The sequence below is a fragment of the Bubalus bubalis genome, chromosome 5 (genome assembly GCF_019923935.1).
Source record: "Bubalus bubalis isolate 160015118507 breed Murrah chromosome 5, NDDB_SH_1, whole genome shotgun sequence".
Taxonomy (NCBI): domain Eukaryota; kingdom Metazoa; phylum Chordata; class Mammalia; order Artiodactyla; family Bovidae; genus Bubalus; species Bubalus bubalis.
This window is the reverse complement of record NC_059161.1, coordinates 15,228,325-15,252,304: the sequence shown is the minus strand read 5'-3', so window position 1 is coordinate 15,252,304 and position 23,980 is coordinate 15,228,325. Positions and strand designations below refer to the sequence as shown.

The 23,980-nt window shown below is 38.5% G+C and overlaps 1 protein-coding gene and 1 long non-coding RNA gene across 5 annotated transcripts in view; one reads left to right on the top strand and one right to left on the bottom strand.

The window, feature by feature from the left end:
• EDEM3 (ER degradation enhancing alpha-mannosidase like protein 3) overlaps positions 1-22,587 on the bottom strand; it is a 72,948-nt gene extending 50,361 nt beyond the window's left edge. The window contains exons 1-2 of one of the 4 annotated variants that reach the window (XM_044942730.2): positions 22,224-22,587; positions 14,677-14,722 (exon numbers count right to left, since the gene is read on the bottom strand). In XM_044942730.2, coding sequence (XP_044798665.2) covers positions 14,677-14,722; positions 22,224-22,384 — 207 coding nt within the window. In that variant the 5' untranslated portion in view covers positions 22,385-22,587. The remainder of the gene's footprint in view (positions 1-14,676; positions 14,723-22,223) is intronic. The other 3 variants (XM_044942731.2, XM_006060508.4, XM_006060509.4) reach the window with 3 other exon arrangements.
• A 291-nt stretch (positions 22,588-22,878) lies between these two features.
• Positions 22,879-23,980, top strand: part of LOC112585052 — a 28,545-nt gene continuing 27,443 nt past the window's right edge. The window contains exon 1 of the long non-coding RNA XR_003109376.2: positions 22,879-23,320. This is a non-coding gene — a long non-coding RNA (uncharacterized LOC112585052). The remainder of the gene's footprint in view (positions 23,321-23,980) is intronic.

Here is a 23,980-nt window from a genome sequence, read left to right as displayed (position 1 = left end):
TGCAACCAGTAAATGATGCATCCAGAATGCAAACGTGGCAACCTGATTCCAGAGCCCACACACTTGATAGGACCTGCTCCTCACGGTATTCCAAAGTATGGGTACTGATGAACATGTAGGCTGAACGTAATTTTTTGCTGTATAAACAATGCTTCAATAAACAGCTATATGTCCATATCTCTTGTACATATTATGCTTGTATTCTAAGGATTAAATCTCTAAAACCAGACCCAGTGGGTCAAAGGTATGGATATTTCATTTTTTCTGTGCTGTGCTTATCCAACTTATAAGTCATATCCAACTCTTTTCAACTTCTTGGACTGTAGCCCGCCAGGCTCCTCTGTCCATGGGGATTCTCCAGGCAAGAATACTGGAGTGGGTTGCCAAGCCCTCCTCCACGGGCTCTTCCCAACCCAGGGACTGAACCCAGGTCTCCCACATTGCAGGCAGACTCTTTACCGTCTGAGCCACCAGGGAAGCCCAAGAACACGAGTGGGTATCCTATCCCTCTTCCAGGAGATCTTCCTGACCCAGGAAATCATACCGGAGTCTCCTGCATTGCAGGCAGATTCCTTATCAGCTGAGGTAGCAGGGAAGCCCCTTCATTTTTGCTGCTGCTGCTAAGTCACTTCAGTCGTGTCCGACTAGCTACTATCAAACTGAAGACAAAGATATACGCTCTTAACAACACTCTAAGGCAATGATCAACAGTTTACATTTTGCCAATCTCCTGGCTAAAAAATGGTATCTCAAGTTTCATTACAAATGAGGATAAATACCTTTTTGCATTAGCCACTGCTATTTCTTTTCAGAAATGTCTATTTATACCTTTGTTTATTTTCTGTTGGTTGTCTGACTCCTTATACATTGTTATGTAAACATTTTTTCTATCTTTCCTTTCGCTTTTAACTTTGTTTACAGTACTTTTTACTTTAATCTTAAAATATGTAGTTAAATCTATTAGTTTCTTCATGGTTTCTAAATTTGGGGCACGGTTAACAAGGCCATCCTGGGTCTCTGAAAACAGCACACTTATGATTTTATTTTTTATACGTCTAGATAATTACTCCATCTGGAATCTAATTTTGCTTATAATGTGAAGTGGGAATGTACTTGTATTTCCTCCCCCAAATAGCCGATTTCCTAAATATCACTTTTTAAACAATTCATCCTTTCCCTAACTGCTTGAAATATAGCTTATAAAGTGTCTACATTAACACACATTTTCATAGCCTCTACTTTGTTCTACAGACCTAGTTCCTACTCCTATTGCCCTACAGACCTATTTGTTTTACAAACCTACTTCCTGCTTCAAAACCATTGTCTTAATCAGTCTTTGCAACACACCTTGCTACTTGGTTAAGCAATTCACTCCCCCCAGTTATTTTGTTCTAAATTTTCTTAATGAGTTTTTCAAGTTTACTCTTCTGGATAATTTTAAAATTTCCTTAAAATTCCATTGAAATTTTAATTGAAAGAGTCTAAATTGTGGAGAATTGATATTTTTTACCAACTGAATCTTCCTATCTAGGACTACTGTATCAATATACCAGTTCAAATCTTCTTTTATGAATTCAGTTTCCACCACAGGTCGCATATATTTCTTAATCCTTATTAATAGGTACTTTTTATTGAAATAGGTTGATGTACAAAATTATGTTAGTTTCGGGTATACAACACAATGACTCAACTAATAGGCATTTTATAGCTTGGCATACTATTGAGTAGATTTTTTGGATGAGCAACCATGACAGCGTATGTCTAGTCTAAATTATAATGAAGCACACACAAGAATCCTCCCTCTTGTCTACTACACAGTGAAATGTTGTATAATTTTTTTTTAATACATAGCTAACCTAGATAGCATATTAAAAAGCAGAGACAGGACTTTGCCAACAAAGGTCCGTCTAGTCAAGGCTATGGTTTTCCCAGTGGTCGTGTCTGGATGTGAGAGTTGGACTGTGAAGGAAGCTGAGCCCTGAAGAATTGATGTTTTTGAACTGTGGTGTTGGAGAAGACTCTTGAGAGTCCCTTGGACTGCAAGGAGATCCAACCAGTCCATCCTAAAAGAGAACAGTCCTGGTGTTTACTGGAAGGACTGATGCTAAAGCTGAAACTCCAATACTTTGGCCACCTCATGAGAAGAGTTGACTCGCTGGAAAAAACCCTAATGCTGGGAGGGATTGGGGGCAGGAGGAGAAGGGGATGACAGAGGATGAGATGGCTGGATGGCATCACCAACTCGAAGGACGTGAGTCTGAGTGAACTCTGGGAGTTGGTGATGGACAGGGAGGCCTGGTATGCTGTAGTCCATGTGGTCGCAAAGAGTCAGACACGACTGAGCGACTGAACTGAACTGAAGCTTGAAAATAAGAAACTTTCCAATACCAAACTGAATAGTGGAGTGAGAAGATGAAGCTGCATTGACCACAACATGGGCATTAGGAATAGACAGGCTTTAAAGGGAAATATGTTAACACCCAAAGTGTCAGAGAGTTGATGTTGTTGGCCCTCCATACATGGCTATAGCCAATGAAGTAGGTTCTTTAAGTTGAACAGTTGCTTCAATGAAATTGGACCAGAAATCGCCAATTACTTGGCTGCACATCTTAGAAAAGGAGACAAACAAGAAAAGCTTGCTAAACTTTGTAATCTCTTTAACCAGGGGACTGTCCCTAAAAGAGTCCCCCAAAACAAATAAAATGTGACTATAAGAAACATTTAGAAGTGAGAATCACTGTTTCAATTTTAGATAATACTTACCTGACAATAATAATAATAATAATAATACCTGACAAGGATAACAGGATTAATATACTCACCCTTTTCCCTAACTTGGGATTTTTATTGATTATATTTTTATAAAGTTTTCACTTTACATGTTTTCACTATACACACACAAATTGAGATTCACAATTTAAATTTTCAGCAACATGGTTCAAATTCCAGGTACCATTGTATTTTTAAATAATTGCACAGAATGCAAACTGAAGTGCCAGTTCTTCAATCCACAGATCGCTACATAAATACCAGATGCTTCTTGTGATCAGTGATCAATCACATAACTTCTTTTGAAGTGGAACTAGTGATTGATCACTGTGTATTTTTTAGTTCAGACAGCAAGCATGAAGTTATATGTCTCCTTGTCACCTAGTGATAATCCTACATGACAGTTTAACAGTTTATAAAAATAGATAATCAAAAGAGGAAATTAACCAATGAGGACGAAAGCTCACAAAGAAATGAAAAGTGGAAACACTGAAAGTGAGATTCACATTGAACATAAAAGATATTACAGAAGAAACAGCTACCAAGGAACGTTGATACTGCTGTCACTGAAGCAGTATCTAGACATGCAGCCAGAGGAATTCAGTAAAGGCCAAATTATCCACACAGACGAAAAAAGTGGTTGTGACATAATAATGCCTGCAGAAGTTTCATGACACAGAGGAAAAAGGATAAAATTTTTGAAGTGGGCCCAAATTTTGAAATTTCTGTATCTACCACACCAGGTACAGCAGAGATTTATGTTGTATCTTAAGTCATACAACAAGGCGGCGGCAAGCAAGGCGAGTCCTGTTCTAACTTCTCTTAGTGAGGTTTTTACAAAGAAATAATACTTCAATTCCAAAGTCTCTAATATTTTGAATAACGGTACACTAAATATTAGTTTTAGCTATTTCAAAAATTTCTCTGTAAATTTATAATTATCAGAAAGAAAATTTCAAATGCTTTGACAAAGATTTTTTTTAAAGGTTTATAACATTTATAGTCTGGTCTGGAATCATAATTTCCCCAGTTGCTAGCATTAGAATTCTACTTAACTGGAGTCAGTGCACACCACTTTTTTTGGAGCCTCCATTCCTAAAGTTTTTATCTCTTGGGTGCCTGAACTTTGTCCTCAGGTAAGTTATTTTTGTTTACTTTAAAATAGCATCATCAGTACTGTTATTTCTGGGTTAAGCTGGCTCTTGCCTTACACTTGAAGAACAATCCAAATGATTATAAAATGCCTGAAACATATTTTCTCTCCTTTAGAAGTTTGAAAATACTATTCTACTCTTCTTGCATTCATGAAATATCACCATGGCAAAGTTTCTAAGACTACTCTGATCCTTTGTACCTTGAATATGACATGTTCCTCCTATACCTGTATGCCCATATGAGTCTTAATTCTAAAAATTCAGCAAAAGTATTCCTGACCCCCAATGTCCAGCTGTATCCTCCTGCCTCTCACTTAATTATCTAGATTTCAAACTCATTACCATGTTTGCAGCAAAAAAAAAAAAAAAAAAAAAAAGAGGTCAGGAACACTACACAGATGGTCACACAAAAGCAAAGACCAAAACAAAAAAATTAGACTAAATACAAAAAGACTTGCAGCCTGCAATCCTTCAGGTTATTTTAAAAACTTCGGTGATCTACAATGATTTATTTCCTGAGGAAAGGATTCCAGGTAACAAATGCTTTGATATAATTAGAATCCATATGCAGCTACCAAATTCTGAATTCAATATTTTATAATTTTAATATTATATATATATATTTTAGTAAAATTCCTAATTACTTTTGCATGTGGCTTTGAGATGTCAAGTTCCTAATTACTTTTTAATTCCAACAGAACCATGATTTACCAAAATGCACAATATTTTTAATGCTTTACAGTTTTATATTTAACACATATAAAAAACACTTAGAAGTAACTCAAGTAACATTTTTTAAAACTTGCTTATGTATTTTGAAAGATACTACATAAGAGATCATTCAAATGTTAATTTGATTGTAAAGAGCTCTTTTTAAATGGCTGCTTAGAAAGCTTAACAATACTATTTTTAGGGTTTTGCAAAACACATGCACAATCACCTTTATCTGAAATTAAATATGAAACTCAAACCCTAAGCTTATCCAGGTAAGAAAAATATTATTAGTAACTGAAAACCAGAATAATCAAATAAGAGAGCTTTGAACCAGGTGTAAAAATACTTTATGTCCCCCGGTTTCAACATTAAGGACAGAAACAAAACCACAACCTTTTCTTTTGGTTAACCACAAAGCAAACTACAGTTGGTTTGCATAATTTCAGAGCAATGCATGTGTGTGTGCGCTTAGTCACTCAGTCATGTCCAACTCTTTGCAACCCTGCCAGGCTCCTCTGTCCACAGGATTCTCCAGGCAAGAACACTGGAATGGGTCGCTATGCCCTCCTCCAGGGGATCTTCCCAACCCAGGGATCAAACCCAGGTCTCCCCAATTGCAGGCAGATTCTTTACTGCCTGAGCCACCAGGGAATCATAAAGCAAACTACAGTTGATTTGCATAATTTCACAGCAATGCACACATGGCAAATTTGGCTAACTGAGGTTACAGTAATTCTTTCTCTTCAATGTATTGCCAGAACAAAGTATAAGAATTTTCATACTGCTATGACTAACAGCCAGGAAAAAAAAAAAAAAAAAAACCTTTAAAAATTATCACTAAAAATAAAACTCAGGTGATGAAAGTCCTATATCAATTAAGTATTGATAGAACATGTGCTTAGCTAAAAGCAAGAGCAAAAACATAAAACACAGGAGACTCTCCACATCAAATTCTAAATTTACTAGCATTTTGATACAACTGCTTCAAAACACTCCAATCAGGGACTTCCTTTGTGGCTCAGTGGTAAAGAATCCACCTGTCATTGTAGGAGGCATGGGTTCAATCCCTGATGTGGGAAAGATCCCACATCCTATGGAGCAACTCAGCCTGTAGGCCACAAGTATCGAGCTAGAGCCCCGAAATCCCAACTACTGAAGCCTGCGAGCCCTAGAGCCTGTGCTCCACAACAAGAGAAGCCACCACAACGAGAAGCCCGAGCACTACAACTAGAGTGTAGCCCCTGCTCTTCACAGCTAGAGAAAAGCCTGGGTAGTAACAAAGACCCAGTGCAGCGAAAAAATAAACAAACATATAAAATTTTAAAACACTCGAATCAGGACTTTTCTGCTGGTCGAGTGGTTGAGAACGCGCCTGCCAATGCAGGGAACACGGATTCGATCCCTGGTCTGGGAAGGTTCCACATGCCTCAGGACAACTCAGCTTGTGCGCCACAACCTCTAAGCCCACGTGCTGCAACTACGGAGCCCGTGCCCTAGAGCCTGTGCTCTGCAACGAGAGAAGCCACCAGAGAGAAGCCCTCAGACTCAAATGGAGAGCAGCCCCACTCACTGCAACTAGAGACAGCCTGCGCAGCAACAAAGACCCAGCACAGCCATAAATAAATACATAATTAAAAAAAAAAAAAACACTCAAAGCAGCATCCAAACTGACTTTTCAGTAAAGCCAATTCCAAAAACTAGCCAAAGGGAAGAGACTTTACTAAAATAAGACGACAAAAGTACTGTTTATTTGTAATAGTGAGCTACTGAAGACACCAAATCTATTTAATTCCCCATAAAATTATATACATTTTAAATGTTTTATTCCAGATCCTTATTGTTAAACACCTCACCTCCCTTCTTGAGGCAGGTAAGATATTCCTTCCTAAAACAAAAACTAAATGATATCTAATAAACCCTCTATTATATATAGATAGCATATGCTAGTACTGACTGAACTTACATAATTTTTCAGTTCTCTTTTCACCCAAAATCAAATATTCCTTTTCCCCTTTGTTCACTACTTATACTCACTTAGCCATGTTTCAGGTGTTTAGGATTCCATTTATCTAAACTATTAAATTATTAATACTTCTACCCTGAACATATGGTCCTTTGAGTACTATATTTTATGAAATGTTTCTCAGCACTGAGGAGAAATAAGTAACAAAACTGCAGTTATTTGATAAGATTTTAAATTAAGCACAGAGTAGAATGCTGGCAAGCTTTAGAAGTCTGTACTCAAAATAAGAACAAAAGTTTCCAAATTCTTCAATGTATGTTAATCAATTTGGTTTGATCAATGATAAAATAAACTGAACTTAAGAAATAATATTACATGGAATAAATGATAATAAATAATAATGTTGTAATGAAATAGAGTCCTGCTACCAACAGATATTTTTAGCAAGATTATTATCAATAATGCAGAAAAAGTATTTGACAAAATTTAATAAATAACCTGTGATGATGAAAATTCTCAGCAAGCTAGAAATAGAAAGGATCTGAATACAGAGCATCTATGAAAAACCCACAGCTAATATCATACTTAACACGGAAAGGCTAACTGCTTTTGTCACAAGATTAGGAGTAAGACAAGGATCTCACACTTCTTTTAAACATCATACAAGAAGTCCTAGCTACTGCTCTAAGAAAAAACAAAATAGTTTGGAGGAAGAAGGAAAAATCTTTTTTTGCAGATCACATGACCATGTAGGAACCCTTACGGAATCTACCAAAAAAGCTACTAGAAATCATATGTGAATTTAGCAAGGATCTCAAATTATCAGAAAAAAGTTGTATTTCTGTATGAAATCAATGGACAACTGGGAATTAAAATTTCAAAGACCATAATTTACAAGAGCATTAAAAATATGAAATACTTATGAATAAATTTAACAAGAGATGTGCAAGACCTGTACACTGCAAAGAACAAAACACTGCTAACATTAAGAACTAAATAAATGTACACAGACACTATATTTAGGGATTGAAAGACTTGATTCTATTAAGAAGTCAAACTCTCCAAACTGATGTATAGATTTCAACATAATCCCAATCAGTATCTCCATAGGCTATTTTTTTTTTTTTTAGAAATTGACAATATGATTCCAAAATTTACATGAATATGTAAAATATTCAAAACAATTTTGAAAAAGAACAAAGCTGAAAGACTTATACTGCCTGATTTCAGGACTTAATATCACTTAATTCAAGACTGATACAGATGGACTAATAGATATTTAGATCAGTGGGAAAAAAGATACAGAGTTTAGAAATACACCCAAGCATATAAAGTTAACTGATTTTACAAAGGTGCCAAAGTAATTCTGGGGGAGAAGGATACTCTTTTCAACAAACAGTGCTAGAATAATGGGATATCCACAAAGAAAAAAATATAAACAAAGCTTTACCTCACACCATATATACAAACATTAACTCAGAATGAGTAGTAGATCTCACTGAAAAAGCTAAAATCATTAAAACACCTAGAAGAAAACAGGAAAATCTTTGTGACTCTGGGCTAGGCAAATATTTTTTTAGGTAGGGTATAAAAGGCATAAGTCATAAAAGAAAAAGAATAAATTGGACTTGGTCACAAGTTAAAACATTTATACTTCAAAAGACATTAAGAAAATTAAAAGGCAAAGTACAGACGGGAAGAAAATATCTGTAAAACATACATATGATAAAGGACTAATATCCAGAAAATAATATATCTCTTATGACTCAGTTATAACAGGACAAATGACCTGATTTTAAAATAGCAAGAGATTTGAACAGATGTTTCACCAAAAAAAGATACACTAAACATATGGAAAGATTTTCAACATCATTAGTCATCAGGAAAAATAAAACTAAAATCACAACAAAATACCACTACACACCCACTAGAATAGCTAAAATTAAAAAGACTGAAAATACCAAGTGTTGGAGAAGATGCAGAGTAACTAAAACTCTTAAATTGCTCATAAGGAATGCAATATGTTACAGCCACTTTAGAAAAGTCTGGCAGTTTCTTGTAAAAAATTAAATTTACCCTTCCCATAGGACCCAGCAATCCCATTCCTAAGTATGTAAATGAATGTCCACATAAAAATCTGCATTCTCAAATTCACAGCAGTCTTTTAATAAGAGCCAAAGACTATAATCATTCTAAATATTTATCAACTGGTGAATGGTGTTTTGCCAAATCAACAAATACTACTGAGCAATAAGTAGGAACTATAATATCTCCAACAACATGGACAAATCTCAAAAGCATCACACTACAGGGAAGAATGTGAACCAAAATACTACATACATATTCTAAGAGGCCACTAATATGAAGTCCTAGAAAAGGGAAAACTAGTGACAAAGACCAGATCACAATGGTTGCTAGAGGTCAGAGGTGGAGAAAAGGAACTGATTGCATAGGAGCATGAGAAAGCTTCTGGGGGGAGATGGAAATGTTCTGTATCATAAATGTGGTGCCAGTTAAATAACTGTGTTCAACTGTACAACACAGAACCATGCATTTGAAATCGGAAATTCTTTTCTCTGTAAATTCTACCTAAATACATAGGAAGATGTGGTTCTATTGAGTCAAAATCCTACACAGAGTATTACGGTATGATTTAAGAAACAAACAAAAAAACCAACGAGAAGACACTACAGAATTTAAGTCACTTTGGCAGTTGTTTTAGAATGTTCTAAAAGTAGAGGCCAAGGAACAATGATTAATAAAAGGTAGTCCTATAATCGTTTACACACAAAAATTGCACATACACATGTATTTGTATCTGCCCTCCTCCTGACCATTAATACCACTTGTAAACTTATTTATAGAATTACTCTTTTTAAGAAACTATCAAAAAGAAACACTGGTACAGTTTCAAATTAAAATATGGAAAAGTTCTGAAGATGGATGGTGATATTTGCAGAACAATGTGAACATAATTAATGCCATACACTTAAAAAGAGTTTAAATGGTAAAATTTTATGTATATTTTAACCACAATGAAAAATGTTTTTTTTAAAAATCAGGAAAAAATATTTCTAAGAAAGCTTACACAAATCTGAAAATTCATAAGAAGTTACATTTTAAAACAGCTCCTTTTGTTTAAATGATAAATACTGATTTTTCTTTGAACTGTGCACTCACAAATATGAAGTACAGTGAAGCCACTCAATTGTGTCTGTCTCTTCGCAATCCCATAGACTGTAGCCTACCAGGCTCCTCCACCCATGGGATTCTCCAGTCAAGAGTATTGGAGTGGGATGCCATTTCCTTCTCCAGAAGATCTTCCTGACTTAGGGACTGAACCTGGGTCTCCCGCATTGCGGGCAGATGCTCTACCGTCTGAGCCATGAGGGAAGCCCGTGCACTCACGAAAGCAAGCGTAAAAGTGAATAGGTATGATGCTCCTAGCTAAAGGAAACTGTGCTACTGTGCTTACCAACTCTTTCAGAATTTATTTATAATGTTTAGGTCTCTACCAAGGTAGTTTCTGTTTATAATAGTTGATAAATGAGTTGTCTATAGTCAACAGGAAAAAATTAGAAGACAGAGATCATCAGATCAGGGAGCTCAGATCCAAAACAGTTCTGTATTTGGTGGCCTAAATACATGTATTTTGTCATCTAATTTAGTCTGCAGACTGGCCTCAGCGCAAATACTAAAAACAAGCTAATAGAAGCCCTAAAGTGGCTGTGGTCTAAGGTTAAATAAGGTCACACAAGAACTGCCAAAAAACACATCTAATTTCATTTTATTTGGGGAAAAAAGGAAGTCATCTATGCAATTCACTAGGGATAAACTGCAGTTTGATTGAGGCTAGAGATCTGTCAAGTACATTCGTTATAATTGTTAGTATTTATGCTATTGCGTGCTTAGTTGCTCAGTTGTGTCCTATTCTTTGTGACCCCATGGACTGCAGCCCACCAGGCTTCTCTGGCCATGGAATTCTCAAGGCAAGAATACTGGAGTGGGTAGTCATTTCCTTCTCCAGGGAATCTTCCCAACCCAGGGATTGAACCCAGGTCTCCTGCATTGCAGGCAGATTCTTTACTATCTGAGCCACCAGGGAAGCTCCTTATGATGCTGAGATAGCCCCAAATAATATGCTTAGTTGATAAAATGCATGTGTTCTAAGCCTCTTGAGTCGTGTCTCTTTGTGACTTTATGGACTGTAGCCCGCCAGGCTCCTCTCTGTCCATGGGATTCTCAAGGCAAGAATACTGGAGTGGGTTGCCATGCCCTCCTCCACAGGATCTTCTCAACCCAGGGATCAAACCCAGGTCTCCTGCATTGTCGATTCTTTACCATCTGAGCCACCAGGAAAGTCCAAGAATACTGGAGTAGGTAGCCTATCCCTTCTCCAAGGGATCTTTCCGAGTCAGGAAATCGAACCAGGGACTTCTGCGTTGCAGACGGATTCTTTACCAGCTGAGCTACCAATTGATAAAATCAGAAAAGTCTTGGATGTAACACCAGAAAAGTCTTGGATGTAACACAAAGATTTAGTAATCTACCTAACAATGGCAGGGCATTGTTATTGAAAAATAACATTACTAGAACCTGGGGAATCATAAAGAAAAACAAAGTTCAAAGACAGTTGCCTCGAACAGGAAAGAATGAGTGTGTGTGAAGAAAGTTCTGTGCACCATCTAGGGAAGGAGTTCTGAGTTAAAGCCTCGATAAATTTTAGGAGGGCCATTTCAGTCTCAGGTAGACAATGAATTGCTATCAGCTGTCATGATACCGGCAGTAGCTGGTAGCAGTAAACACGTAGTGCTTCCTATCTGCTGGACACAAATTCCAAGTACTTTAATTATATTAACTTGCTTAATCTTTAAAACATTGTGAGGCCGGCAAACCATTTGAGAGAGATGAAGAAACAGGTTCAGGGAGATGAGGCGACTTTCCCATTGTAATCCAGCTGGTAGGCAGCAGAGCTACCGCAGGGTGTCCTGCTCCATTTCCAGAGTTTTTGCTTTTAATATTATTCTGCTTGTCTTTGGAAAATAGTATTGTTTTCCCAGAACCAAGAAAGTTAAAAGAATTGCTGTAATTGTGTACTAGACTGGAGAGTAATATTTTTTAAGTCTAGTAAGAAATGAAAAGTTTTCAACATTTATTTAAAAGCCATTTTAGCACAGAAGGCAACTGACTACAGCAAACAGTTGTACATTCCCAAATTTACCATTAACGTACTTCCTTGGAGAAGACAATGGCACCCCACTCCAGTACTCTTGCCTGGAAAATCCCATGGACGGAGGAGCGTGGTAGGCTCAGATAGGCATGGTAGTCCATGGGGTCGCAAAGAGTCAGACATGACTAAGCGACTTCACTTTTACTTCACTTTATACTTTTAATAAAATTTATTAAACAATTTCTGATTTTAAAAGGTAAAGATATATCACAATAATCAAATGCAAAAAAAAATCATTTGATTATACCTTCATAAGAATTCAAGTCAGTGCTTTTAAGAACAAAAAACCAAAAAAACCATTCATGTACCAGGTATGATGCTAGCTGGGCTTCCCTGGTAGCTCTGCCTGCAATGCAACAGACCTGAGTTTGATCCCTGGGTCGGGAAGATCTTTAGAGAAGAGAATGGCTACCCACTCAAGTATTCCTGCCTGGAGAATTCCACCGACAGAGGAGGCTGGCACACTACAGTCCATGGAGTCACAAAGAGTCAGACACAACTAAGCAACTAACATTTTCACTTCATTTTTTCATGATGCTAGTTAAATATAAGACATATAGAAGATGAATTTATTAAAAAGTAAAGAAAATGGCCCTGTGATCTCAAAAATCTTATACTCTACAATAATCCTTTGTACTCATCCCCATTTTTCATAGGAAGACACTGCTCAAGGGAGTTAAATGATCTGTTTAAGGTCCAAGCTAAATAACTGACATAGGATTTGAACTCAAACCCATCTAACTCCAAAATCTATATATACTTTTACTCTATAACAAGCTTATAGTGTTTCTGAGTATAGGAACTAGAAAAAAATTGCAACTTCATATAACAAGTACAAGGTACCTGGTCTCTGTTTAACATTTTAGAACCGTTTCATGTTAGCTGAGAACTTGAAAAGGGGAAGTGTGAATTCTAGACTAAATCTTGGGTTACAAACCTCACACAGTTTGAGCACAGCACAAGTACACTACAAGAGTCACTCATGTCGTAAAATACTTGAACATTTTAAAAAACATATTGCAGTGGACTGCAGATGGGTGTGACTCCACTGGAAAAATGGAGGGTGGGGGGTGTTAATTCCAAGAGTTTCTGGTCTTTGGAACTGAAATCCCTCTCCTTTAGATCTTGCAGGCAGATGACTATAATAAAAGTTAGCCAGTTAGGGTCCATAAATAAGAACTGGATCACGAAGTCTTCTGAGGGCTGCCATTGGTAGCTGCTCTGTCAGAAATTCATTTCTACGTTAGGAAAAAATGTACTGATATAACTTTCAGCTGTTTACCTAATAAGGAACAAAATATTAAAGATACTGTGCTTCACAAAAGAAGACCCTATTCACAGTGAGATGTACTGAACTAATCCAGCTGTATAACATCTTATTCAACTTTGGAACTAAAAGTATGCATTTATGACATGGCCTAGGTTTGAAGATGTAACCTAGATCCACTTGGCCACCCTAAAACTATTAGCTTAGAGAAAATTATGCTTTGCCCAAACTGAATTAACCAAGGATAAATGATTTTGAAAGAAATGTTATGGGAATGTCCGAGTCTTGAGAAATGAATTCAAAACTGTGTTTTTAACATGGTTAAAAACACCCAGAACTTCATCACCATTATATCCTAAAAACATTTAAGAACTCGGTATGTACTCTTAAAAGATGTACAATATAGAAGGGAATAAGAATTATCAAATATAAGACAAGCTTAAAAAATTTTTTTAATGTATAAAAGCGTATGTACTTACATGTTCATAAAGATAATGTAGACATATGAAGATATTTGGGTAACAGAAAAATGGATTCAGAATCAGTTGAAAAACACAGCAGAATCAATTAAACTTAGTTCTTTGCCAAACTTTCCCCAACTACATTTACAGGCCTTAATCATAGAAGATATGCTGACATAACAATTACTTCATAAGAAGTAATTCTCAGAATAATCTGATTAAGCTCATCAAAATTACACAAATTTACTTGTAAAACTGTCTTTAGAACTCTAAAATTTGCTGGCTAGTTATCTTTTAAAAATTATTATGATTCTTTTTTTTTTTCATTTTAAGATCATTTTATTGGGGGGGGCAAGAGGTCACTGAGGTTGGGGGGGGCAGTTACAAATGCCCTTCCCTACCTCCTAGTCCTATACTATTTAATTAAAATTAAATTTTTAATTGTGGTAGAAATCATGGAACATAAACTTTACCGTTTTTAAGCGTGAGTTTAGCAACATTAAGTATATTCACTATTGTGCAACAGGTCTCCAGAACATGTTTTGCTTTGCAAAACTAAACTTGTTATTTCACTCAAGTGAGCACTAAGGCATTTTAAAATAATATGGACCAGCATATCTAGAAAGCAAAATATATTCAAATCAAGGCCCACTGTGAGGATATCATTTGGACAGAAACTAGATGACAGTCTGACTCTCTGAAAGCAATGGTTTTCATCATAAAGTGAATACAGTAATTCTGTAAATACTTTTTTGTTTAGTTAAGAGAAGCATTTCCCTTAAGGCAAAGATAACATCTTACTCATGTTTATATTTACCATATCTAACTATGCAAACTATTTAATACACACCATTGATAGCATCAAAGGAAACTACTTAAATACAGTTTCATAATCTAATTAAATTTATTCTTACCTATTCAATATATTGGTTCTCTAAGAACCACTATCAGGAATACCCTGTTACCCTATGTTGACACTATTTTTAAAAACGTCCTTTAAAAATGAATTTTTAACGAAAATTAAATTTATTAATTCAAGTTATAAAATTCCCAGTTGACTGCGCTCACATAATAATCAGCTCACATAAATGGTATATAAAGATAAGCTATCTACTTACCATATAGTTACCATAAGCATGATCAAACATTTCCAGTACTTGATTCCTAATTTTAAAAGAGCAGAAATGGGAAAAAGTTAAATATATTCTACTTAATGTCTTTCAAAAAGTTAATGCTTCTTCATAAACATATACCAACAAAAAACAAAAGAAATATTTAGTTAGGAAGGAATATAAACAGAGTCAGGAAATAGACCAGTGTTAGCAGACAAGCTTTCATGAATCACACAGAGCTAAGCCAACCTTTCACTATTCCAGAAATTCATATAAAATTCATCTTACACTCTTTCCTAAGAAAATTGTTTGAAGGATGCATGCCATGCAGAGAGAAGAAAATCTGATGATGAAAAACAATTACCTCTTAACAAAATTATTTAATATAAATGTCTCAAAAGGGGAAAACAATAAAAAGCCCCCAAAGAAATAATTATTAACATTTATTGCTTATACTAAACATTTGACCAAAAAAAAAGAGGTGGGAATGTGTATTACTATAAAATGACAATACTCTGTCAAGCCTCTGCCTTTCCCCTTAAATTAAATAAGATCACTAATGTCTAGTTTAACACATATTTGTTAATATGTTGGTCACATTTCCAAAAGCTATATTTTATGATTCTACTGTGTACCTTTTGCTCCTTTAAAAAACTGTCAAAAATCAATAAACAATATTCATTCCTGAAGTAAGAAAACTAATCCTCAAAAAGAAATCTGTGTATTTGGCTTACTCTGTTTCTCAAAATTCCAAAATGACTGTTTAAAGTGGAGATTTCTGATCCCCACACCAGATTTTGCCTTTGTCATTCATGACCTGGTTAATTATGTGACTGCTCCCTAATAAGCAGAAAATGCACTAGCAGTTTTGGCTCTCAGAGCATGACAGAACTGCTCAGAAACTCATGGTTTCATTGACATATAGCAGGACAGACCACAGCATTGTCAAATACTGGAGAAGCAATAATGATATTTACTTTATAATATTTAATATATGCTGGTCACTATTTTACACACTTTCCATATACTCATTTGATTATTACAACAACCCTTACGTAATGGTATTACTATATTTTAGATGTGGAATATGAGAAACCAAGAAGTTAAGTAACTTAGACAAGGTCATCCTGCCTTGACTGAAAATGGCAAGGCCAGGAGTCAACTCCCTGTGTCTTTGTTCAGTCACTTGGTCGTGTCCAACTCTGCAACCCCATGGACTGCAGCATGCCAGGCTTCCCTGTCCTTCACCATCTCCCAGAATTTGCTCAAAATCAAGTCCATTGAGTCAGTGATACTATCCAACCATCTCATCCTCTGTCTGTCCCCTTCTCTTCCTGCCTTCAATCTTTCCCAGCATCAGGGTCTTTTCCAATGAGTCAGTTCTTTGCATCAGGTGGCCCAAGTATTGGTCCTTCAGCTTCAGGATCAGTCCTTCCAATGAATATTCAGGAATGATTTCCTTTAGGATGGACTGGTTGGATCTCCTTGCAGTCCAAGGGACTCTGGAGAGTCTTCCCCAACACCACAGTTCAAAAGCATCAATTCTTCGGCGCTCAGCCTTCTTTACAGTCCAATTCTCACATCCATACATGACTACTGGAGAAACCATAGCCTTGACTAGACAGACCTTTGTTGGCAAAGTATGTCTCTGCTTTTTAATACACTGTCTAGATTGGTCATAACTTTTCTTCCAAGGAGAAAGCATCTTCTAATTTCATGGCTACAGTTACCATCTGCAGTGATTTTGGAGCCCAACAAAATAAAGTCTGTCACTGTTTCCATTGTTTCCCCATCTATTTGCCATAAAGTGATGGGACCGCATGCCATGATCTTTGTTTTCTGAATGTTGAGATTTAAGCCAGCTTTTCTACTTTCCTCTTTCATCTTCATCAAGAGGCTCTTTAGTTCCTCTTCCTTTTCTGCAATAAGGGTGGTATCACCTGCATATCTGAGGTATTTGATATTTCTCCCAGCAATCTTCATTCCAACCTGTGCTCCATCCAACCCAGCATTTCCCATGATGTACTCTGCATAAAAGTTAAATAAGCAGGGTGACAATATACAGCCTTGACGTATTCCTTTCCCAATTTGGAATATGGAAACAAGTCCATTGTTGCATGTCCAGTTCTAACTGTTGCTTCTTGACCTGTATATAGATTTCTCAGAAGGCAGGTAAGGTGATCTGGTATTCCCATCTCTTGAAGAATTTTCCACAGCTTGTTGTGATCCACACAGTCAAAGGTTTTAGCGTAATCAATGAAACGGAAATAAGATTTTTTCTGGAATTCTCTTGCTTTTTCTATGATCCAACGGGATGTTGGCAATTTGATCTGTGGTCCTCTGCCTTTTCTAAATCCAGCTTGAACATCTGGGAGTTTTCGATTCACATACTGTTGAAGTCTAGCTTGGAGAATTTTGGACATTACTTTGCTAGTATATGAAGTGAGTGTAATTGGGCAGTAGCTTGAACATTCTTTGGCTTCGCCCTTTGTTGGGACTAGAATGAAAACTGACCTTTTTCAGTCCTGTGGCCACTGCTGATTTCCAAACTTGCTGGCATATTGAGTGCAGCACTTTCACAGCATCATCTTTTAGGATTTGAAAGAGCTCAGGAGGAATTCCATTACCTGCACTAGCTTTGTTCATAGTGATGCTTCCTAAGGCCCACTTGACTTCGTACTCCAAAAAGTCTGGCTCTAGGTGAGTGATCACACCATTGTGGTTATCTGGGTCATTAAGATCTTTTTTGCATAGTTCTTCATATTCTTTTCTTTTTTCTTCTTCTTCTGTGTATTCTTGCCACCTCTTCTTAATAGCTTCTGCTCCTGTTAGGTCCATACTGTTTCTGCCCTTTATTGTGTCTATCTTTGCATGAAATGTTCCCTTGGTATCTCTAATTTTCTTGAAGAGATCTCCAGTCTCTCCCATTCTATTGTTTTCCTCTGTTTCTCTGCACTGTTCACTTAGGAAGGCTTTCTTATCTCTCCCTACTATTATTTGGAACTCTGCATTCAGATGGGTATATCTCTCCTTTTCTCTTTGCCTTTCCCTTCTCTTCTTTTCTCAGCTATTTGTAAGGCCTCCTCAGATAACCATTTTTGCCTTTGCATTTCTTTTCCTCGGGATGGTTTTGATCACTGCCTCCTGTACAATGTTAGGAACCTCCCCATAGTTCTTCAGGCACTCTATCAGATCTAATCCCTATAGCCAGGCTCCATTTCTACCTAGAGCTCTTACCCAGAATAAGTAGAGCCTGTGTCCTCGGGGCACATCCTAGCTCTAAAATCCTCAGTCTGATCAACTAGAAAATGAGACTAATGCATCTACTTCAGCTGAAGTGAAGTGAAGTCGCTCAGTCGTGTCCGACTCTTTGTGACCACATGGACTGTAGCCTACCAGGCTCCTCTGTCCATGGGATTTTCCAGGCAATAATCCTGGAGTGGATTGCCATTTCCTTCTGCAGGAGATCTTCCCAACCCAGAGATCGAACCTGGGTCTCCCGCATTGTAGACAGACGCTTTAGGGATTACCCAAAATAATCCATGAAAGCATCAGATAAGTAACAAGGTCTCCATTTTTTTATACTGAAGTGGCTCAATGGCAAGGAATCCATCTGCCAATACTGGAGATGCAGGTTCCATCCCTGGGTAGGGAGGATCTCTTAGAGAAGGAAATGGCAACTCACTCCAGTATTCTTGCCTGGGAAATCCCCTGGACAGAGGAGCCTACCAGGCTACAGTCCGTGGGGTCCTGTGCAACTGCACAGGACTTAGCAATTAAAACAAACATCAGACTTACTAAGTCAAACTCTGCAAGACTGAGACCAAGAAATCAGTCAATTAAACACTCTTAAATTTGGGGGAGTGAGGCTTATAGGAAAAACTACAAAAGTCAATGTCAGGGCGAGGCAAGGCCAAGTCTCCTGATAATTATCAAAAGAAAAACATTTTATCAATAACAGTCTTATATTAATTCTTACTATTATTCCCAAAGTTTCAATCACTAATGTCAAGAATTAAGAGTCTTAAAGAAAATGGCTGGATCTATTTTTATTTTACCTCCTGTTGTATTGCAATTGTCATTTTAAAAGCTGTAATCATGGATGATGAAATACTGGTAACAGTAAAGCTAGCAGACACAAAAGGACTAATTTCCAGGATCTGCTATAATAATCAGCAGAATCAAGTACACTCAACCTTGTGAACTGAACAAGTTAAGTCCTACCAACTTTTTATAAATAATGATTATTTAAAAACACCTAATCATTAAAAGGGGCTTCCCTGGTAGCTCAGGGAAAACAAGGTGATAAGCCACTTTGCTAAAACACTAATTCTTTACATGTTTATATGTATGATAGAAAATGGATCAAGTTATCTCAGAAAATTATGGAGTATCTCAAAGAATCCTTCTAGACATTTTTATATTATATTGTAGGTGACAAAGAACTCTCAAATTAGCTAATAAACAGAACAAAAAAAAGAGCTAAGTTTTCCCTTTAAGCACTGATATCAATAAATGGAATATGGAAATTCCTTTTTCCTTCCCCTGAAATAGAATTAATAAAAAATTACTGTTAAGATAAATTCCTGTAACTGGTAATAGTAGTGCCTAGACATATATATTACAGATAACATTAGCATTAACTTGTTAACCCAACTTTGCCCTCAAGCTTCAAGATGATGAATAAATCATGTTTGCAAATGACACATTATTTCCCAATTCTTACATTTATGAAGCACATGACCATCCCATGATCACCAAATTTCACCAATCATACTTCAAACCGGAGGTATGTACTATCCAGTTGAGCTCTCTCACTTTCTTAATTACACATAAATCCTAACAATCATATTTAAATAAAGCATGGTAGAATAACTACTATATTATACAGAAAAACAGTTTTCTGTTGCGTTTTGTATCGTTAACAACTGAATAAAAATGTATTGGAAATCAGGTCCACTCTTTCTTCACTGTAAATAATTTCTGTAAGTCAGCTTTTTCTAAAGTTACATTGCTTGCCAATACACTACAGACATTGAACTGTTTTACACTTCATTTTTAAAGTAAAAACATTAACAACTGCTGCAACATTTAAAACACAAAAACAATAAATGAATTCCATGAAGTATAAGATTACATATATCCAGCTAAATGATTCCAAAAACTATAAACTGCAAGTAACCAAGCAATTTCTTACTATTCCTAACCATTTTAGTTCTTATCATCAGTTTAGTCTAGGGGGAGGGTAAGGGATGGGGCATTTTCTGCTTTTTACCATAAATCATTATTTGGATTTCTGAAAAAAACTGTACCGGTAAATCTAACAAATCAAAGTTCAGTCTCCTGAAAACTCCCAAAGGAGAAAACGGTCAAGCAATGTGTATTTATGGTTTGTAGCTATAGACTCTTTTATACTCTTATCCTAAAGTAAGGCAATCTAAATTAACAAGCCTAAATAATTGTAACCACTTTCATAAATGATCTCAAAATCTGAGCTGAAATCTCAAGCCAATTTGGTTGGACCGCTCTAGTTAAAAATTTGTCTTCGTCAAAAATAAGTTATTCAAATGACTTTTCTTAACAAAAATTTTTAATAAAAAAGGGAAGGGATTTCCCTGGCGCTCCAGTGGTTACACCTCCACTGTAAGGGGCGCAAGTTCCATCCCTGGTCTAGAAACTAAGATCCCCCATGTTGTGCAGTGTGACAAAATAAATAAATAAAAGAAGAGAAATTTTAAAAAAGGGGGGGGAGGGAGTGGCAGTCAAATAAAAATACTTGCTCTCCTTAACAGACTTGAAGCATCTCTTTCCAAGTCTTACAGAACTAACTACAGCCAAGTGCAGGGAGCACAGGCTCTGAGGCACTTGGGAGCACTTTAGTTTGAATACTGGCTCCACCATTTACTTAGCTCTGTCACTTTGAACACATCAACCTTGAGTTTCAATTTCCTCATCTGCAATATGGGGATTGCATTCACCTCATTAAAAAACAGGATTACAGAGACAGTATATGTAAAGTGCCTGGCACTAAACACTGAGTATTCAGTTAAGCAGTTATCAGTGTTACATTAAATCTATAAAGAGAAAATTTAAGACCCTTATTAGAGTTTATTAGTCAATTCTGTTTGGATAGCTGATACTTTTTTTCCAACAAGTGTCTTTTCCTGCTATTTTATTTAAAAACTAATGCAAGACTGAGCAACAATTTCAGTACAGTGGAAGTCTGTATCTAAAACAAATCCTGATGGTTTCACGTCATCTCCATCATAACTCCAGGAGGTAATCATCTTTCCATGTTTTTCTGAGCTTAGACAATTTATTCTTTTAAAAAAAAAGGGAGGGATGGTACCACAGATATTATTCTATAACTTACACCTTTTTTGTCTTAAAAATATATTCTGGGCAGCCTTCTGATGGCCTAACTCCTCTGAGGACTGAGTTTTATTCCATAACATGAACGTTCCGAGGGACAGCTCTGCTATTTCAAAATGCACATCCCTGTACACCTATCTCTACTTTAATAGTGCTTTTATTTCTGTAGGATAGATTCTCTGAGATGGGATTAATGAATCAGCGGATGCAAACAATTTACATTTCAGGAGACTGTAAGTAAAGTACAGCAATTTACACTCCCACCAAGTTTTTTCTCACCGCTCAGCTATCCAGGCAGTACTCTATTCATGCACTCTGCTTTGTATTTACTAACCTGATGACCCAAAAACAGCTATTTCATTGTTTTAATCTGCATCTCTCACATTTATGAGGTTGAATAGCTTCATGTTTATGAAGCATTTGCATTTCCTCTTGTGTGAGTTAACTCTTCATGCCCTTTGCCCATTTTCTACCGGTTCTTGGCTTTTCCTTTATTCATCTGTGGGACCTGGCCTATATTAGGAATACTGACTCTAAATGAAATGCTATACATATAGCTTGATGATTTTATGCCTTTCAAGACTGATAAAACTACTTTGAGTAAAGTGAATAGGTATACTTAATCTGGGCTACGAACCACTACCATCCAATATTGTTCTACTATGAAGATGCAGCGCAAGAAACACTGCAAAGGAAATGGTAAAATGCGTAAAGTTCAAGTTCCAATGAACGCCCCCTAGTCCGTAACAGGTGTAAACATGATTTCCTTAACTGAGGAGATCAGCCGCATTTTTCCCACCTGGGAGCTCCCTGCTGCGAGAAATCTAACCACGTCTCTGAATGAAGAGCGCCCGCAGAAATCTCGCGCGCAGGGACCCCGGCCGAAGCCCCCTTCCCGGGCCACTGACATGGCAGCTGCGTTGACACACCGCGGCTGGTCTTGAGGAGCCTACACAGGTCACAGACAGCCCGGGCGACACCCCCGAGACAGCCCCCCGAGGTCGCCTCGCGGGCCCCCGTCTTCCCGCACCCTGTCCACACCGCCAGGGTCCTCTCGAGGAAAGAGCCGTCCCCAGTCGCGACAGGAGAGGCCACTGCGCGCCCGGGTCGCAATGACAGGCACCCTCGCCCGTGGTCAGCCTCACGAGGAAACCCACCCCCAGGCTGTCAGGCACCCTTACCCAAGCTTCTGCTTCTCCTCGCGACTCATGGGCGCGGCCCCCGCCGTCCACACGGACGTGGCCGACACCAGGCACAGCGCGGCCGTCGCCGCCACCAGGCTCCATGGCGCTCGCTGGGGGACCGAGGACCCAGAGCCCCGGCCGCCGCCGGCTTCGCTCATGGCCCCGCGGTTCCGCGCACGCGCAGCTGCTACGCCCTGCCGGTGGGACACATTGCCGGACGCCAGTGGCGAAGGGGCTGCGAGCCGTGCTGAGGGCGGGATGCGGAGGGACGCGAACGGCCGCCGTCGCCGAGCAGTTTCCCGAAGCCACCAAGCCAGTCCCCAGCGCCAGCGCTGCCACCGCCCTCAGCCCTCAGCAGCCCGGAGCGCCTCCCCCAGCTTTCCGGTGTCGTAGTCTAGGAAACCGCCTTCCCAAACGCTACTTCCGGGTAGAGCCCGGGCACGCTGCGCCTCAGGACCAATGGGGACTGGATCGGAGAAGGGCTGGCTCCCGGGGACAGGAGAGAACGTTAGTCGGCAGAAGTGAGACGTGGACAAAAGGCGGGACTGGGGAGGGACCTCTCCGCTCGGCCGTCCTCCGACCGGTGCACTTGAGACCCGAAAACTACCGGTCCCAGTGTGCACCGCTTCCTCCCCGGCTCTCTCGCAGTCCGACCCCACCCGGGCCAAATTGCCACCCTGGGTGGGCGCGCTGCACCCTGCGACGTGTGGTTCTTCAAGGGGCTGGAGTGGGTGCTGCGATCCCGCTTGCCCGGGCGCCCGGCAGCCAGCGGCCCCCTCCGTGGTCTGCAGAGTCCACGGGAAAACCCGTCAGCTCTTTATTCATCTTCCTGCGAATACGTTTCGCTGCGGTCTGGCAGGAATGAGGCTCACACGGCCTCAGATCAGTGCTGCACGCCTGCCTTAGGGAATAGTCTCTTTGGGGGCTTCCCTGGTGGCTCAGATGGTCAAGAATCTGCCTGCAATGCAGGAGACCAGGCCTCTTCTTCAGGGAAATTTCAATACTGTAACAGCAAAAATGAACTGAGCCTTTGACGGCAAAGTGCTGAGAGTTTTTACTTGCATTCTCTCACGCACTCTTCTCAACTTGAATAGGTAAGTACCACCGCCCCCAGGAAACCGAGGTCGGAGAAATTAGGTTACAAGCCTCGCCACGCTGCTGAGTTAGATACCAAGCAATCTCTGTGACTCGAAAGCTCTAACGTGTAACCAGTGTGAAGGAGGGCACGGGAGGCCTGGTACTTGATTAATAATAATCATCCGAAAAGCTCAACGTCAGGAAACTAGTGTGAGCTGCGAAGAAAGTTTAATGAAGACTAGAACTTGCAATTTATTTTGATGACCAAGTCCCAGGTTAACCATTGGCAAAATGAGAAGATAAGTTCCTCTTGAAAAACCACATTGTTTTTCTTGTGTGATAATTCAGTAGGTAGGTGCGGAGCTTAGGAGGGAGGGCATGACCTGTGTGACCACAGGAAATCATTTAGTCCTCCCCTCAGCAGCTCAGCCCTTCGTCCTTGATTTTTATCCCTTGCATCATCTGCTTCCCTCTCAGACCATCTGTTTAGGTGACACCCATGACTCTTCTTTCACTGTCCATCTCTGTCTTAAAATGCAGGTGTTTCCTGCATCTTAAGGTTTTCTTTTTGTACTCTATTTTGTATTCTATACAACTCTTGTCAGTTTTCTTTTTGTACTCTATTCCTTGGTGATTTCTTGCCCTCTTGTGGATTCAGCCATCATATCGCTGTGGTT